Source organism: Balaenoptera ricei, chromosome 1 (genome assembly GCF_028023285.1).
Source record: "Balaenoptera ricei isolate mBalRic1 chromosome 1, mBalRic1.hap2, whole genome shotgun sequence".
In the NCBI taxonomy this organism is placed as follows: Eukaryota; Metazoa; Chordata; class Mammalia; order Artiodactyla; family Balaenopteridae; genus Balaenoptera; species Balaenoptera ricei.
Genome location: NC_082639.1, coordinates 112,849,798 through 112,866,043, shown reverse-complemented (window position 1 = coordinate 112,866,043; position 16,246 = coordinate 112,849,798). Strand labels below are relative to the sequence as shown.

The following is a 16,246-nucleotide window of genomic DNA, read 5'->3' as shown; positions in this document are numbered from 1 at the left end:
TTCCATCACTCTAGGTTTCTTTTTAACCCTTCCCAGTCAACCTCTGTCCTCCCAGAAACAACTATTCTTTTGATTTCTTTCACCATAGATTAATTTTGCCTATTCTGGAATTTCATATAAATGGCTAACATTCAATTTTAAAACACATTTACAGTTATTTATTTATTTATTTATTTATTGGCCATGCCGTGTGGCTTGCCGGTCTTAGTTCCCCGACCAGGGATTGAACCTGGGCCACGGCACTGAAAGCGCAGAGTCCTAACTACTGGGCCACCAGGGAATTCCCCAACGATAATTTATTTTTTAGACTTAACTTGTTTACTTCTCACTTTCAATTCTTTCATGATACCTCAACTTCCCCATGTTTGAATTTTGTATTTTAATTCCTCTCAAGACAGTTGATGTGCCTTCAAATGCTTTTTTCAGAAAGGGCATGTGGGTGATATAATTTTCTGAACCCCTGTGAAAGAGAGAATGACATTCTGTTGCCTCTACACGTGGACAATGACTTGGCTGGCTTAGGATTCATGACCTGGTTCCACTGTCTGCTTGTGTTTAATATTGCAGAGTCTGAGGTCACCTTGAGTTTTGTTCCTTTGAAGGTAACCTCCTTTTTCTGTCTGGATACTTTGGATTTTTTTTTTTTTTTTTTTGGCCTGCATTTTTGAAATTCAAATTCTGGCATTCTCCAAGGCAGAATGTGGACATGTTTCAAGAGAAAAAAGTTGGCGCTCATTGTTCCCTATAAAGTGCTATGGAGAAATGAGATGGAAATTTAAATGGTTTCATACATTCAAGTGCCTGCTGTGACGTGAAGTAGTCCCCTTGACAGAGAAGTTGCCTCTATCAATGTCTTGGGGAGCTCCCCTTTGGTTTGAGGAGTTGGTCTCAGGGATGACAAATTCTCACTCTCTGAAAGCGTATTTGGGTTTTGGAAACAGCCAAAGGAAATCTGGTGCTAAATTCTGCTGAGGGGAGTGAGGTGAGAGATGCACTTTTTGGCTAGAATAAATAATGCCTATAGTGGAACAACTCTAAAACTTCCTCAAAGCCAGTTCTAGAGAGGAATTTTTAAAAGTTGTCTTATTGTCCATGCCTCTGCGCCTTTGGATATGCCATTCCCTCTGCCTGCAGTGCCCTTCCCAGTGGCTTGCACTTGGACCTTCACAACTAAGGGTTGGACCACTGCACTCCCTGAGTGTCTCGTAGTGTGTGCTTTCTCACTGCTCCATCACTCTGTGAGCAATTCAGGAAAGGTTTTTTGTTTGTTTGTTTTTTGAATTTTTGGTGCCTGGCATGTAGTAGGTCTCAATAAATGTTTGCGGAAATGGAAAAGCTTTTTAAGTGTTAGGAGAGAATATGACCTCCCAAGCTTACTATCTTGAATTCGTCAATGTTCATTTGGACATATAAAGTTATGGTGAGTGTGTCTGAAGCAACAACTCACTGACTCCTGTTGCATTACTCTTATTTATAAACAGTGGTGTGCTGATAAATGTTGAAAAATTGGCTCTCTGCGGGGGGAAGAAAGGCCCCATTTGACCATTTCTGTGATGTAAATACTCCTGCTATGGCTGATTTCAAGCTACTAACATCACGTCAACTGGCTAGCAAAATTCCTGAACATTTAAAAATGAGCTCTTGCAAGCTTGCTCCAGTACATCACCATGAAAATTCTACACCTCCTTTGTTTTTCCACCATTACCCAGTTTGTTTGGGTGGCTTTTTTGCTGTTTATACAGCACATGTACTGTATATTTTATCCCTTGCATCAATCCAATTATTACTCTTTTCCTCAGAGACTAAGGGACTTCTCCAAGGTGGCAAAGCTTTCCTGTCTATTCCTGGGTTTGGTCTCTGTCTGGAGCTCACTGCCAGCACCATGAGGGGCTGGAGAGATATGTGCTTTGCCCAATCTTCTGTTTGCTGGTGTTGAGGTGAGCTGCCTGGAAGGACCCAAGGACCTGTTCTTGGCCCAGGACATCCCTGCTGGCAACCAAGTTGTGACGTTTGCTGGCCTTTGTCATGTTCACTTGTGACCTGATGAACAGGTGACAAGGAGGTTAGCAACTTTTATTATATGGGGATGAGCAGCTGTCACTTTCATGGCCTAATTCAGGATCTGGATGGTGCCTCATTGTCTGACAGCTGAGTGAAGTGATGCGCTCCTCTTTACAATTCAGGGTTTTAACCTATTTCTTCCAGGTGCGTCCAGGGAGCGTCCAGTCAAAGCTGAGTTCCTCGGGAGCCCAAGCTGAGGGTGGTGAGGGCTCCCCCAGGAGGTGAGAGATGGACCTGCTGCCTGCTTCCTGCTTTGGTGGTGGGGTTTTTTTTTTTTGATGTGCACCATTTTTAAAGTCTTTATTGAATTTGTTACAGTATTGCTTCTGTTTTATGTTTTGGTTTTTTGGCCGTGAGGCATGTGGGATCTTAGCTCCCCGACCAGGGATTGAACCTGCACCCCCTGCATTGGAAGGTGACGTCTTCACCACTGGACCGCCAGGGAAGTCCCTCCTGCTTGGTTTTTGTCTTAAATGATACCCAGTTTCAGGGCCTGTGGAAGGTCTGTGTTAGGGACTGTGTGAGGTTTTCTGGGGAGTCACCCAGATATGTGACATCATAGAAAGCAAGTACTGTAGTGGAACTCAGTGATCTAGCTTCAGATCCTTCACTTACAGATGAGGAAACTGAGGCCCAGTGAGGGGAAGTGTTTTGCTCAACATCATACAGCAATAGTGGCAATGCCAGGACTAGGCCCCAGGGCTCCTGACTCCCCATGCAGGTCTCATCCCTTGCCCTTCGTTTCCCTGTGGGAGCATGAGCCTTGTGCCCTTTATCAGAGGGTGGCAGAGAAGGCCCAGCTTGAGCTCTTGGGAGCTCCGCCAAGTTCCTTGCTTCCTGGGTTTTTCCAGACTTCCCTGAGGAGGCTGGGCCACCTGCCTATGCCACCTGGTGTGTTCTGTTTAGCTGAGTCAAGCTGTACCAGGAGAGGCCACAGAGGCCGCTTCCCAGGAGGGAACACTCGTGGCGTGAGGGGGATGAGGAGGGGAGAGATGGGTGTACACCTGGACCTGCTGTTCCTCGGAGGCTGGGGCTGGGATGCTGGAGGTGGAGGGCCCTGCCCTGCACCACGGCTGCTTTCCATCTGGGCGTTGACAGTGTCTGCTAAGTGGAGACCTTCCCAGCAATGTCCCTGTATCGTGAAAGCTCTGGTGAATTTCCAGGCACACCCAGACCTGAGCCAATGGTACTTTTGGCAATTCATGTCTCCTGCTGCTGTGGCTGGCTGGTCCTGCAAGGTGGTGTGGAGGCCCCAGGACAGCTGGCCTGGGCTGATCATTGTCCTAGCAGATCTGGGATGTTCCAGGAGCTATGATAAGTACTGTTGAGTATTGGCCAAACAAGCCAGGAAGGGCAGAGAGCTGAGGCCTTGGATCTGTTTGGCAAAGTCATTCTCAGCACCTGCCCTCTCACGGGAGCACCAGGGAGGGGAGGCGCTCAGACCTTGCCCTGGTGGGGGGAGGGGCACAGGGAGGATATTAACTCGAGCGTCAGGCTTTACAGTTTACCATGTGTTTTCATGCATATTATTTCATTCCATTCTCCCAGTAACCCTATTACTGTTCCCATTTTAGACTGAAGAAATGGGGACAGAGAAAGGTGAGTGACTTTGCCCAGCACGCTTTGTCATCAGGTTTGAATCCCACCTGTCATTATCCAGCTGTGGAACCTTGAGCAGGTTAGGTCACTTTCTTGATTCCCACCTGTAAAACGGGAATCTTGCTACCACTGCAGAGGTTGTGCAGGTAGCACTGTGCTTGCCCTTCGGGAGCTCGGCTAATGAGACTTCTTCCTTTCCCCCCTTGTCCCAAACCACATGGCCAGCAACCGGGGAGTTGGGCCTTGAATTTAGGTTTCTTTCCCTCTGATATGTGTGAGATAAACTTGGCATTTTGGGGAAAGGAATTCTTACTAAGAGATAAAGGGAAACACAAACACAGAAATGAGTGTGTGAACTAAGGGCAGAGTGCTGAGGCCAAGTCTGTGGTGCTGAGCCTCGGGCTGGCTTGCCTGGGGCTCACCCACACCTACCTCTGGCCCTTTGTCCCCTCTCAGTGTGTCTGGCTGGCCTAGACTTGCATGGGCCCCCTGGCAGGTCCTCCAGGGTCCTTACGCCTTCCCAGAAGTTTCTCCCACCTGCTCTGGGATTGGGCCCTCAGGGCGGGCTCGCTGATGGATTGTCTGAGCCCACCTTGAACTGAGAGGGAGTGCTCAACCAGAATCAGCCCTGGAGCAGGCTCAGCTGTGCCCTTTGGAGGCCCCAGGGCCCAGAGCGGCTTCTCAGCACACCTCAGGATGCCCACCCCTTCCCACCCTGGCACGCAGGCCACAGAGGTTTTTCAGTGGATTGTCATTTTTCAAATGACATGTCTGGGAGGTCCACACTCAGGATGGTACTGGGCATGCAAGCACAAGTCAGGTGCGATTCAGGGCTTATTCAGACCTGGTTTACTTCTGTCAATCATTCCTTTTTTTAAAAAAAATAAATTTATTTTATTTATTTATTTTTGGCTGCGTTGGGTCTTCGTTGCTGTGCGTGGGCTTTCTCTAGTTGCAGAGCGGGGGCTACTCTTCATTGCGGTGCTCGGGCTTCTCATTGCAGTGGCTTCTCTTGTTGCGGAGCACGGACTCTAGGCAGGCGGGCTTCAGTAGTTGTGGCTCTCAGGCTCTAGAGCACAGCCTCAGTAGCTGTTGCACACGGGCTTAGTTGCTCCGCGGCATGTGGGATCTTCTCGGACCAGGGCTCGAATCCGTGTCCCCTGCATTGGCAGGCGGATTCTTAACCACTGCGCCACCAGGGAAGTCCCTGTCAGTCATTCTTCAGAGGCCTCACTTTCATGACATCTGGTGGGATTGAACTTAACCAACTCAGAAAAACCCCAATTGTCAGTTACTTTCAGCTTCCATTAAGCCAAGCTGGTACGGGCTCACTCCTCCCTCCCTCCCTCCCTCCCTTCCTCCCTTCCTTCCATGATTTTGATGGTCACTGATTTAGTTACTGCAGCAATTCTCCCCTCTCCCCACCACCACCGCCCCCTGGCAAGGGTTATGGATTATATTCAGTACACAATGTACACAGTTGTTTTGGTCCCAGGATATGGTGACCTATGGAGGCCTGTACTCATAATTAGGTAATTATTTTATTTTATTCTGTGTTTTTTGCTAAATATCTCAGGCAGGCCCTGTTCCTACGGCTTCAGCCTCATCCCTTGAATAACTGTTCTGTGCTCTGCTCTCCAGCCATCCTGAACTTATGGATCCTGGTTCCTGGAATCACCAGGCTCTTGCTCATTTCTGTGCTTTTGAGTGTACTGTACCCTCTGCCTGGAACACCGTTGCCCTGTTTTTCTCTTGACTCACTCCTCCGGCTTTTGTTCTCTGCTTATGTGTCACTTTCTTGCCCCGTGCTCCCTCCCCAAGGTGAGGTGTCCTTGCTATGGAATTCCATAGCCCCCTGGTCTAGCCTTACCACCCCCTGTGAAGGTCTGCTTAATCATGCTCCCTGCTACCCTCTGAGCTCTGTGAGGTTGGGACCGGTCCCTCTTACTTATGTAACTCCCAGCACTTAGCGCAGTACCTATCACATAGTAGCAGGCAGTAAATATTGTCAAATGAGTGAATGAGAGAGTGAACCATGGCCAGTCAGGAGGCCATGATTATGACCATGAAAGTGACCAGGCTCTGGGGCATACGAGTCCCTTAGCTCAGATGCCAGACACACACAGTGGTGGTTTGGCCATGCTGATGTTGTCTCTATTCCAGGCTGGGAGGTGATGGCAGCCAGCGTGGCAGAGCCCCAACCTGTGTCCCCCGCCTCCCCTCCTCAACTCCATTCTTCTTCTCCCGCCCCTCCTGCCTTGGTGGTGGAGGGCCTGCCCCTGGTTCTCGTCAATGCTTCACTCCCCAGTAGTGTCCCATGCCCCTCATCTAGGGCTTGGCTGCATCAATTAGCTCCTCTCCCTTGGATTTCCCAGTTTCTCCGTCTTCCACTATCCTGAAACAACTTCCCTTCCATCTGCTGACCCCTCAAGTACCATCTTGGTTCTCTCCTCCCTTCACTCCTTAACACTCTACAATTGGACCTCTGCTCCCATCTCTCATGAAATTGCTTCTTACAGGTGACCCACCATGCACACACTGTTTTCAGTTCTCACTCATGACCTGCCTGCATCAGCAGATACGACCACCCACTCCCTCTTTCTTTTTATTTATTTATTTATTTATTTATTTATTTATTTATGGCTGTGTTGGGTCTTCGTTGCTGCACGCGGGCTTTCTCTAGTTGTGGCAAGCGTGGGCTACTCTTTGTTGCGGTGCACAGGCTTCTCATTGCAGTGGCTTCTCGTTGCGGAGCACGGGCTCTAGGTGTGCGGGCTTCAGCAGTTGTGGCAAGCAGGCTCAGCAGTTGTGGCTCGCGGGCTCTAGAGCGCAGGCTCAGTAGTTGTGGCACATGGGCATAGTTGCTCCGCGGCATGTGGGATCTTCCCCGACCAGGGCTCGAACCCATGTCCCCTGCATTGGCAGGAGGATTCTTAACAACTGTGCCACCAGGGAAGCCCCCTCTTTCTTGAATTCACTTTTTTTTGGCTCTCCTGCCTCTCTGCTCCTGCCTTTTCTACTTCTGACCCCTCTTCTCTTCTTGTCCTAGAAATACAGGTGTTCCTCAAGCCCTCGCCTTCTGTTCTCTCTCTTCCCCCCTCCATTGGTGAGCTTGTCTTGATGTGGATGACTCCCGAACTTTCTTGCTTTGCTACACGGATGTTCCACTAGTTATGCTCAGACCAGCCTTGTCATCACCCCTCAAAGCCTGCTCCTTCCCGAGCATGCTCTGTTCCATTGCTCACACTGTAGCAGGGTGCCCTGGCTGAGACCAATCCCTCAGACTTTTGAAACCTTGATGAAAAACTCTCACGGAAAGGTCACAAGAAGTTTTTGTCTTTAGAGGTGGTGACTTCAATTCACTTTTGGATCAGGCAGTTCCTTTGTTTCAGGAAAATTGCCCAAAGCAGCCCTACATTACACACATGTGAAGTAAGCATTTACCCATTGTTCCCAGGGAGAGGTGAAGTCACGGGTTCCCTGAGTGCACTCACAGCTGTCCAGTCATTCTGTTTGGTAACAGCAGCTCTTGCATATAGTTGAGTCAGAGCTCTGCCTCTGAGATGTTGTCATTTTTGGGGGCGGTGGAGGGGTGGTTGCAGGGGGAAGTATTTCTTGGATCTGTGTGAATAGAGAGGACGCTGAGCTGCAGACTGCTGTTTGTTCTTGGGCGTTTTAATTTAAAAAAAAAATTTATTTGGCCGTGCTGTGCATCCTGAGGGACCTTAGTTCCCCAACTAGGGATCGAACCTGTGCCCCCTGCATTGGGAACACAGGGTCTTAACCACTGGACCGCCGGGGAAGTCCCTGTTCTTGGGTATTGAGTGTTCTTGCTGGGCCAGTAGTCTGTGGGGCCTCCAGAGCTGAGTGAAGAGGCCTGCTGGCAGGACCCACAGCGTGCCCACACCTTGCCTGGAGGAGAGACTGAAGCCAGAACAGTCTGGACCTGGTGCACCCCCCCTGGACTGGATGGGCTGCAGGTGCTCTCTCTGTGTGACCTGGTTTCACCTCCCTACTAGACTGAAGGCAGCACGAGGGCGGGGACTGTGCATCTGCCAGATGAATTAATGGATGGATAAATACTGTGTTCTGCTGCACCTGGGGCCATAGAGCAGGAGCACCCTCTCTTGGTAGGCTGGGGTTTCTCCCAAGGGTCCATCATCCCGGGAAGAGGCTGCTCCTGGCTAAGGAAGGCAGGTATCTGCCAGGCTACGGGGAAACCATCTTTCCCTCTGCAGGTGGGCTGGGAGTGCATCATGGAGGGGCCCAGAGCCCCTCTGTGTGCTTATCTTCCATCACCCTCAGTAAGAGTCTGAAGGCACAGCCAGTGGGCCTGCCCATCAGGTTTGTGGGGCTGGGGCGAGAGGCCTACGTAATACATGTCTAAATATTTAAAAGTTACAAAGAAAACAAACTTAAATAAAATACCTTCTAACCTCCTACTTTGACAAATATAACTTTATAACAACAAAACTGGAAAACATGTAACTCACAGTTGACAAAATACCAAAATTGATTGAATTTAATTATTTTCATGCATGTCTGTTAATGGGCCAGAAACTGTTGGATAAGTAATAAAGATAAATATCATTCATAAGTTATTATATAATGTTCCACAAAATTTATTTTTCTTGTCTTTATTTTAACAATATCACTAATTATATTAATTTGGTCAAGATTTTCCCTAATTTGTGTGCTGTTGACAGCAAGGATCTAAAAGATGAACATACAAAAAAACACTTTCCGGTGTTTGGAGCTGGAGACGGCCTGGACGCTGGTGAAGCGGCCGCCCGAGGAAGAAGACAGTTAGGATGTCCGTGGTAACTGGAAGGCTGAGAGATCCTGACATAAATCCTTGCTTGTTGGCATCTGATGCTTCTACCAGATGTATGGATGAGAATAACTATGAGAGGGGAAGGTGTTCCACTCACTTCCTGAAGTACAAAAACTGCCGGAAGTTCTGGAATGCTATCATGATCCAGAGAAGACGGAAGGGAGTGAAGCCATCTATGCCTACAGCAGCAGAGAGAGACATAATCTTGGGAGCAATGGGCAAGATGCCCTATTGAGTGTTTGCATTAAAGTGGTTTATTTAACTCAGAAAAAAAAAAAACAAAACAAAAAAACACTTTCCAAAAAGTACAGTAAATTGAAATAAATGTAAAACATTAAACAAATTAAAATTAATTTCCATATATTTTCAAAGAAATTCTATTTCTTGCAAAATTGCCATTAAAATAAAAGGCAAACTACTAGCTTAAATGAATTAATATAAAAAATTTAAAGCAAAATTTTTGAATAAAGCTGATGATTTAAAATTTTATTTTATGAAGATTCAATTAAATCTTTTTATTTTTTTGGCCATGCTGCGCGGCTTGCGGGATCTCAGTCTCCCAACCAGGAATTGAACCTGGGCCAGCGTGCCCTGAGCTACGCTTCTGAGAGAGGAAGGTATCCCTGTGGGGTGTGTGTGTTTGTGTGTGTGTTTGTTTTATCATTAACAGCTTTATTCTAACAATATTTACATATCATACCACTTGCCCATTTCAAGTGAATAGGTCAATGGTTTTTAGTATGTTCACAGAGTTCTGCAACATCACCACTAATTTCAGAGTGTTTATCAACCTCTAAAGAAATTCTATACCCATGAACTGTCACCTCCTATTCTCCCCTCTCCCAAGTCCCTGGCAACTACTAATCTACTTTCCGTCTCTATGGATTTGCCTATTTTGGACATTTAATATTGACAGAATCATAACATGTGGCCTTTTGTGACTGACTTCTTTTACTTAGCATAATGTTCCCAAGGTTTGTCCACGTTGAAGCATGTATCAGGACATCATTCCTTTCCGTGGCTGAATAAGATTCCCGTGTTTGGATAGACCACATTTTGTTTATCCATTCACCTGCTGATGGACATTTGGATTGTTTCCACTTATTGTGAATAATGCTACTATGAACATCCATGTACAAGTTTTTGTGTGGTCATATGTTTCTGTTCTCTTGGAGATGTACTTAAGAGGGAAGGGAATTGCTGAGTCACTCGTGTTCTTTAACAATATTTGTGTAGATGTGTGTGTGTGTGTGTGCGCATGTGTGCGTGAGAGCACAGGTCCCAGGGCAGGGCCCCTTTGCCTGGGTCTAAGGATGGTGCTAGCAGCCTGGTTTCTGCAATGCAGTGTGGGGAATGGAGGCAAAGGCTTTTGTCACACTGATGCTGGGTGGCCAGAAAGGAGTATAGGACCAGAGTGGTAGCAGTCATCTGTGGAAGGTGGGCAATTGTAATTTCGGTAATTTACATGAAATATGACCTTATTTTGTGGTCCTAGTCTGGTGAGGTGTTATCCTCCTGGTTTAGGGCCATCGCTCTCCCCATCATCCAGGCTTAAATTTTGCGGCACAGGTTCTGTGAATCCTGTCATATCAATAGCCCTCGTATCTGTCCTCTTCTCTGCACTCCTTCTGCCACTGTCTAGTTCAGCTGCCTGTCATTTATTACCTCTTGTTTGCCTTTAAAAAATTCTGGCCACAGAAGTAATGTACAGATATACAAACCCAAAACATTGCAGAAATACAAAATTTAGAAAGTAGAGCCCCCCCACCAATACCCCCAGAGATAACTATCACGAACAGTGTAGTGTATTCTCTTCCAAAATTTTTATACACATATTAACAAATTATTATTTCTTTTTAAAAACAAAAACAGGGTAGTATTGTGTATATGGTTCATCCTGCAAATTGTTTTTCTCCCCTGTTGGAATATGTTAGACATCTTTCCTTTTTTTTTTTTTTTTTTTAAAGGAATTCCTTTATTTTTATTATTTATTTATTTATTTATTTTATTTTTGTCTGTGTTGGGTCTTCGTTTCTGTGTGAGGGCTTTCTCTAGTTGCGGCAAGCGCGGGCCACTCTTCATCGCGGTGCGCGGGGCCTTTCACTATCGCGGCCTCTCTTGTTGCGGAGCACAGGCTCCAGACGCGCAGGCTCAGTAATTGTGGCTCACGGGCCTAGTTGCTCCGCGGCATGTGGGATCTTCCCAGACCAGGGCTCGAACCCATGTGCCCTGCATTGGCAGGAAGATTCTCAACCACTGCGCCACCAGGGAAGCCCTAGACATCTTTCCTTGAAAACACATGTAGATCTACCTCATTCTTTTAAGTCTACTGTGTGGCTGTACAGCAGTTTATGTAACCAGTCCCCTATTTATGGACATTTGAGTTGTTGCCAGATTTCTGCCATGATAAACAATGCTGCAGTGTTTTTGTATACATTTCTCTTTATGCATTTGTGGGAGTTTTTCTGCAGGATAAACCCCCAGAAATGAAAATGTTGGGTCAGAGGACGTAAACATTGACTATTTTAAATAGATACTACCAAATTTGCCTCCAAAAGCACACTACAGTTTCTAGTCTCATCATCAGTTCATGAGAATGCTGGTTTCCCCGCCCCTGCCAGCACTGGATTCTATTGACTTTTGTTGTCTTTTACCAATCTTGGCAGCATGTCCTCTTGCCTCCCTTGTGGCATCAGCCTCCTAAAGGTCCCTCTACTCCCAGCTTCTCTCCTTTTGCATATTAATCTTCTAATACCTAGTTCTGATTGTGACCTTGCCAACTCTAAAAGCCCTTTTGAAAATTGAAATAGGCTTGTCCAGGACACCTTTATGCAGTCAATCAACAAATAGTCATTGACTATTAACCATGTGCCAGGCACTGTCTAAGGACAGCATTGAACAAGAATGATAAGATCTCTGCTGTTGTGGAGTTTAATTCTTGTAGTGGGAGACAGAAGAAGCAAAAAATGATCAGACAGTCAGTCTAGTACTAGATAGTTGTGTTATCCTGAGAATTAATATAGGGAGACATGATGGTTACGGGGAGGCTGGTTGAGATTGGGTGGTTGAGAAAAGAATTTGTGAGGAGAAAACACATAAATGAACGAATGATAAGAGCAAAGATTGGGGAAGAGCATGCTAGGCAGAGAGAACAGAATGTGCAAAGGCCAGAAAGTAAGAAGGAGCATGGCATGGTAAGGAACTAAAAGAAGCCAGAGTGGCAGAGTAGAGTGGAGAGGGTACTGGGCAGGATAGGATGGGATGAGAGTTGAGGCTTGGTTAGGGGTTGGACAGGTACAGTTTTGTGAACCAGGGTGAGGAGTTTGAATTTTAAGTGTGATGAGCAGCCACTGGAGGATTTTAATCATGGAAGTGACCTGATCTAAGTTATGTTTTTAGAAATCACTCTTACTGGGTGTGGAACATGGATTATAACTGGGCAAGAGACCCATCATGGGAAAGGGTGGAAGCAGTGTAGATGGAGAGAAGACAACAGATTTTGGATGGAGTAACTAGGTAGAGGGTGGTGGTATTTTTAAGATGGGGAAGACTGAAGGAGGAATGGATTTAGGGGTAGGAAATCCAGAGATCCATTCTGCCCAAGGCAAATTTTGAGATGCTTATTAAACATTCACATGGAGGTGTCATGTAGGTAGTTGGGTATTTGAGTCTAGAATTCCAGAGACATCCAGAGTTCTCTGCTATAAATGTAGATTTGGGAACCATAAGCACACAGATGGAAGTTAAAATCTTGGGACAGGATGCTGTCACCTAGGGAGAGTATATAGACAGGAGAAGAAGAGATCCTAGGACCGAGCCCTGAGATCCTCCAATGCTGAAAAATCAAACAAAGGAGGAAGAACTTAGGAGGAGGCTGAGAAGGAGCAGCCTTGGAGGTTGAAGGAAATCCATCAGGAAAACAGGGAGTAGAGAAACCAAGAGAATAATATGATTCAAGGAGGGAATGGTCAACTGTGTAAAATACTGATGGGAGGTGACCATAGGATTTGGCAACATGAGGGTCATGAGTGTCCTTGACCTGAGCAATCTTATTGGGGTTGGGGGCGTTGAGAGAGAATGAGGGACGAGTGGGTGGAGTCTGGGCTGCAGCCACTGTCCTACAGTTTTGCTGTGGACGGGGAGGAAAGCAAGGGTCGAGCACCTGGAAGGGGACATGAGGTCAAGGGAGGATTTTTAAAGATAGGAGATGCTAAAGCGTGTTTACATGCTGATGGGTGGATTTGGTAGAAGAGAAGAAGATTGTGATGGAAGAGTGAGGTCCTGGGCAGGACCCATGTCCTTAAGGAGCGGGGAAGGGTGGGATCTGGGCACCGATGGGCCCAGGGACGTTATCCCTCCTCACAGGAGGGAAGCAGACAGGGTGGTCTTGATGTGAGTAGGCCAGTGGTTTGTGGTAAGGAGAGGAGGGGGTTTCTGTCAGATTGCACCAGGTTTTTCCCCAGGAAATATGAAGCAAGACCTTTGGCGTGGTGGTAGTGGTAGTGGTGTGGGGTGGCAGCGGTGGGGGGAGAATGTAGGAGGTGTGAGGAGGGAGAGGAGGAGAGTGCTTATCATCTTGGAGACTGGGGAAATGTCATTCTGGGGAAGCATGGGCATGCGGGTGCCCATCTGAGATTGACTTACAACTGTCACCAGCTGTTCACTCAGAGGGAAGCCTCCTGTCCTTCCAGGCCCAGCTGTCCCACTCCTAGCTTTGCTCATTCACCTCCTCAGTTGGGAACACGAAGTAGAAACCAAGGTGGAGTCCCAACCAGAGAGCTGGAAGGAGGAGGTAGGCGAGGAGGGAGGGCACACAGTGGAAGAAAACCAAGCCAGTCCCTGTCCCCAGCTCAGGAAGTCAGTGACCCTGGACAGCAGCAGGAGGTCTGGCAGGGCCCTCCCGGGCAGGGCTGGAGGCCGAGCTGGCGAATTTTAGAAGGCCTCCAGGTTCTATTGTTCCGGGTAAGGCTGGGCAGTAGAGGAGGTGGCTTTGCGCGGTGATACCAGTGTGGGAAAGGAAGCGTGGCTTCGTGTTAGAAGGATGGAAACTCTGAGGGTGGTGTGCAAGTTTCGGCCCTGGGGACATTCTGCCTCGGTTCCCACGGGGCAGGTAGGAAGTCACCCCTCCCCTGACTCCTTTCTGCCATTAGTAGCTTTTCCATCATCCCGCTGAGCATGGGGTCGGCTAGAACCCTCAGCTCCCACACCTGCTCCAGCATCGTTGCCCCGCAGCGGGCTTTCAGGCTGGTGGAGGGTAAATGCCAGCCCGTCAGAGGAATGCAGTGACCCTGTATGATTGTCCCCACTGCCAGTGAGGCAGCTGATTTCCAGTTCACATGGAGGGATTTGAGGCTTGGACGCATCCAGCGACTGCCCAAGGCCTCACTTTGGTACCTGAGCCCTGTCATGGTCCACTGGGGGATTCCTAGATTTCTGGAAGGACAGAATACTTTGTTGTCCTGGTGAGGTTTGCTGCTGTTTGTATGGCAGACTATGTAGGCACAGTGGAGAGGCTTTTCTGAGAATTCGTGTAAGAAGAGAGGCAGCGCAGGGGTCCAGGAATGGGCCCCACCAGGTGTTAACCTCGTGACCTTGAGCAAGCCATTTAATCTCTGGGAGCCTCCGGGTCCTCATCTGCTACTGGGGCCTGGTAATCCCCAACTGGTTCTCAGCTCGGATGAGATAAAGTGCTGGAAAGCACTGCGCAAGAAGGAACTCTTATCAATGTGAAGCTATAAGGCCACATCAAAGGCTGTATTTTTATCTCAGCCCAAGAGGGAAAGGATTGCTTCTCAAAAGGAAAGAGGATTCATTGTACTTATTTGGGGGCTTCATGACTATGTGGATTTTGTTGTTAAAGTCTTGTGACTGAAGGGCACACAGGGGAGATGGATGAGGTGTGCCCAGGCTGGGAAAATTCCACACCCTGCTGGTCTCCAAGGCCCTCTTGAAGTGGAGAGCTCTTATGGGCTGGGAAAGCCACTCAGAAGGCAACTTGCATGATTTAAAATTCTAAAGATGACTTGACAGCTGGGTATGTTCTTTGTTGCTTAATAGGTTTTCTCCAGCTAATTCTCCTGGGTTCTTTCCATTTCCTGGGCAGAAGGAGTTGGCTTTAATATCTCCCCTCACTGGCAATAAGCTGCTGCCTGGTGAACGGAGATGAGAATGTGCAGATGCGTGGGGGAGAGAGGACTGAATGAAAGGATCTCAGCTGCAGGGCTGGAGGGAAGTCAGGCTATCCTCAAGGTGACCTGGAGGTCATGGAGGGCCTGCCCTGCTGCCTGACAGATTCAACCCTGATCATTCTTACCTCTCTTGTTTGCTGGTGAACTCCTACTCAGCCTATAAATGAAAGGTCAAATGATGTCCCCTTTGGGACGACTTCTCCAGTATTATCAGACAAAATTAATGAGCTCTCTTCCATGCTCCTATATCAGTAAGGATGCTTTTGGTTGCAAGTAAGAGGAAATTCCATTTCAATGGACTTAAACCATAAAGAGAATTCATTATTTCAGATGACTGAGAATTTCAGAAGTAATAGCTTCAGTCACGGTTTGATCAGGACTCTGGCTCTGTTTTTTTTTGTTTTTTGTTTTTGTTTTTGATGTGGACCACTTTTTAAGTCTTTATTGCATTTTTTACAGTATTGCTTCTGTTTTATGTTTTGGTTTTTTGGCCTCAAGGCATGCGGGATCTTAGCTCCCTGACCAGGGATTGAACCCGCACCCCCTGCATTGGAAGGCAAAGTCTTAACCACTGGACCGCCAGGGAAGTCCCAGGGCTCTGGCTCTGTTTATCATTAGTTTTCTAGACTCTGTCCTCCTCAGATGTGTTGACTTTGTTTTCAGATTGACTTCTCCCAAGGAGGCAAGATGGCTGCCACCAGCGATGGAGACTACATTCATCCTTCTTGACTTATGGGCAGAAAGAGAGAACGTCTTCTCCCCCAGCCATAGAGCAAAAAACCTTAAGCCTCACTGTGGTTAGACTGACCTGAAGTGGACAAGAGAATCCATGCACCGATTGACATTAGCTTCTCTTCCTGAATCAGTCAGTGTGTGGTACAAATGATGAAATTATGCCAGGCAGGGACCACCATGGAACTGGGGTGAGATCGATCTCACTCAAGCATGTGGTTCCTACAAAGTACGAGTGGGGTGGTTCCCAGAGGGAGAGTTTTTAGGACAGAGAAGAGGGCAATGATTGCTGGGAATGTAACCAACTAATGCCCTCTATACTCCCATGACACTTGGTATAATGTACTAAAGTCATGCGCATTTTGTTAGGCTCTCCAATCCCTCTTAATTCTGATGAAGTCCAATTTATCATTTTTTCTTTTATGGACTGTGCTTTTAGTATTGTATCTATTGATCTATAGAGTCAATGAAATCCCAGTCAAAACCCCAGTCTAACCCAAGGTCACAAAGATTTTCTCCTACGTTCTCTTCTAGAAGTTTCATAGATTTAGGTTTTACATTTAAGTCTGCAATCCATTTTAAGTTGATTTTTGTATGTGGTGTGAGTTATGGATTGTTAAATTTTTTCTTTTTTTGCGTCTAGTTATCCAATTATTCTGGCATCATTTATTGAAAATACTATCCCTTCTCTACTGAATTGCCTTTTGCACACTTGTTGAAAATCAGTAGTGCACATATGTGTGGACCTATTTCTGGAGTCTCTATTCTGTTCCATTGATCTATTTGTCTATTTTTATGCCAACTCCACACTGTCTTAATTATTTTAGCTTGA

General features: G+C 47.0%; 2 protein-coding genes across 4 annotated transcripts in view; both read left to right on the top strand.

The window, feature by feature from the left end:
• PMVK (phosphomevalonate kinase) overlaps nt 1-15,533 on the top strand; it is a 31,274-nt gene extending 15,741 nt beyond the window's left edge. Inside the window, exon 5 of one of the 3 annotated variants that reach the window (XM_059932687.1) lies at nt 15,346-15,533. In XM_059932687.1, the coding sequence (XP_059788670.1) occupies nt 15,346-15,350 (5 nt within the window). In that variant the 3' untranslated portion in view covers nt 15,351-15,533. Of the gene's footprint in view, nt 1-2,205; nt 2,374-8,366; nt 8,473-15,345 lie in introns of those variants that run through there. The other 2 variants (XM_059932681.1, XM_059932676.1) reach the window with 2 other exon arrangements.
• LOC132371467 (coiled-coil-helix-coiled-coil-helix domain-containing protein 7-like) lies at nt 8,445-8,798 on the top strand. The gene has a single exon (XM_059932726.1). It carries the CDS (start codon nt 8,472-8,474, stop codon nt 8,727-8,729), a length of 258 nt encoding a protein of 85 aa, XP_059788709.1. The 5' UTR covers nt 8,445-8,471; the 3' UTR covers nt 8,730-8,798.
• Nucleotides 15,534-16,246: the final 713 nt, after the last annotated feature.

Excerpts from the sequence above, each read along its gene's own strand:
- LOC132371467 (XM_059932726.1), top strand. The coding sequence starts at position 8,472 with ATGTCCGTGGTAACTGGAAGGCTGAGAGATCCTGACATAAATCCTTGC.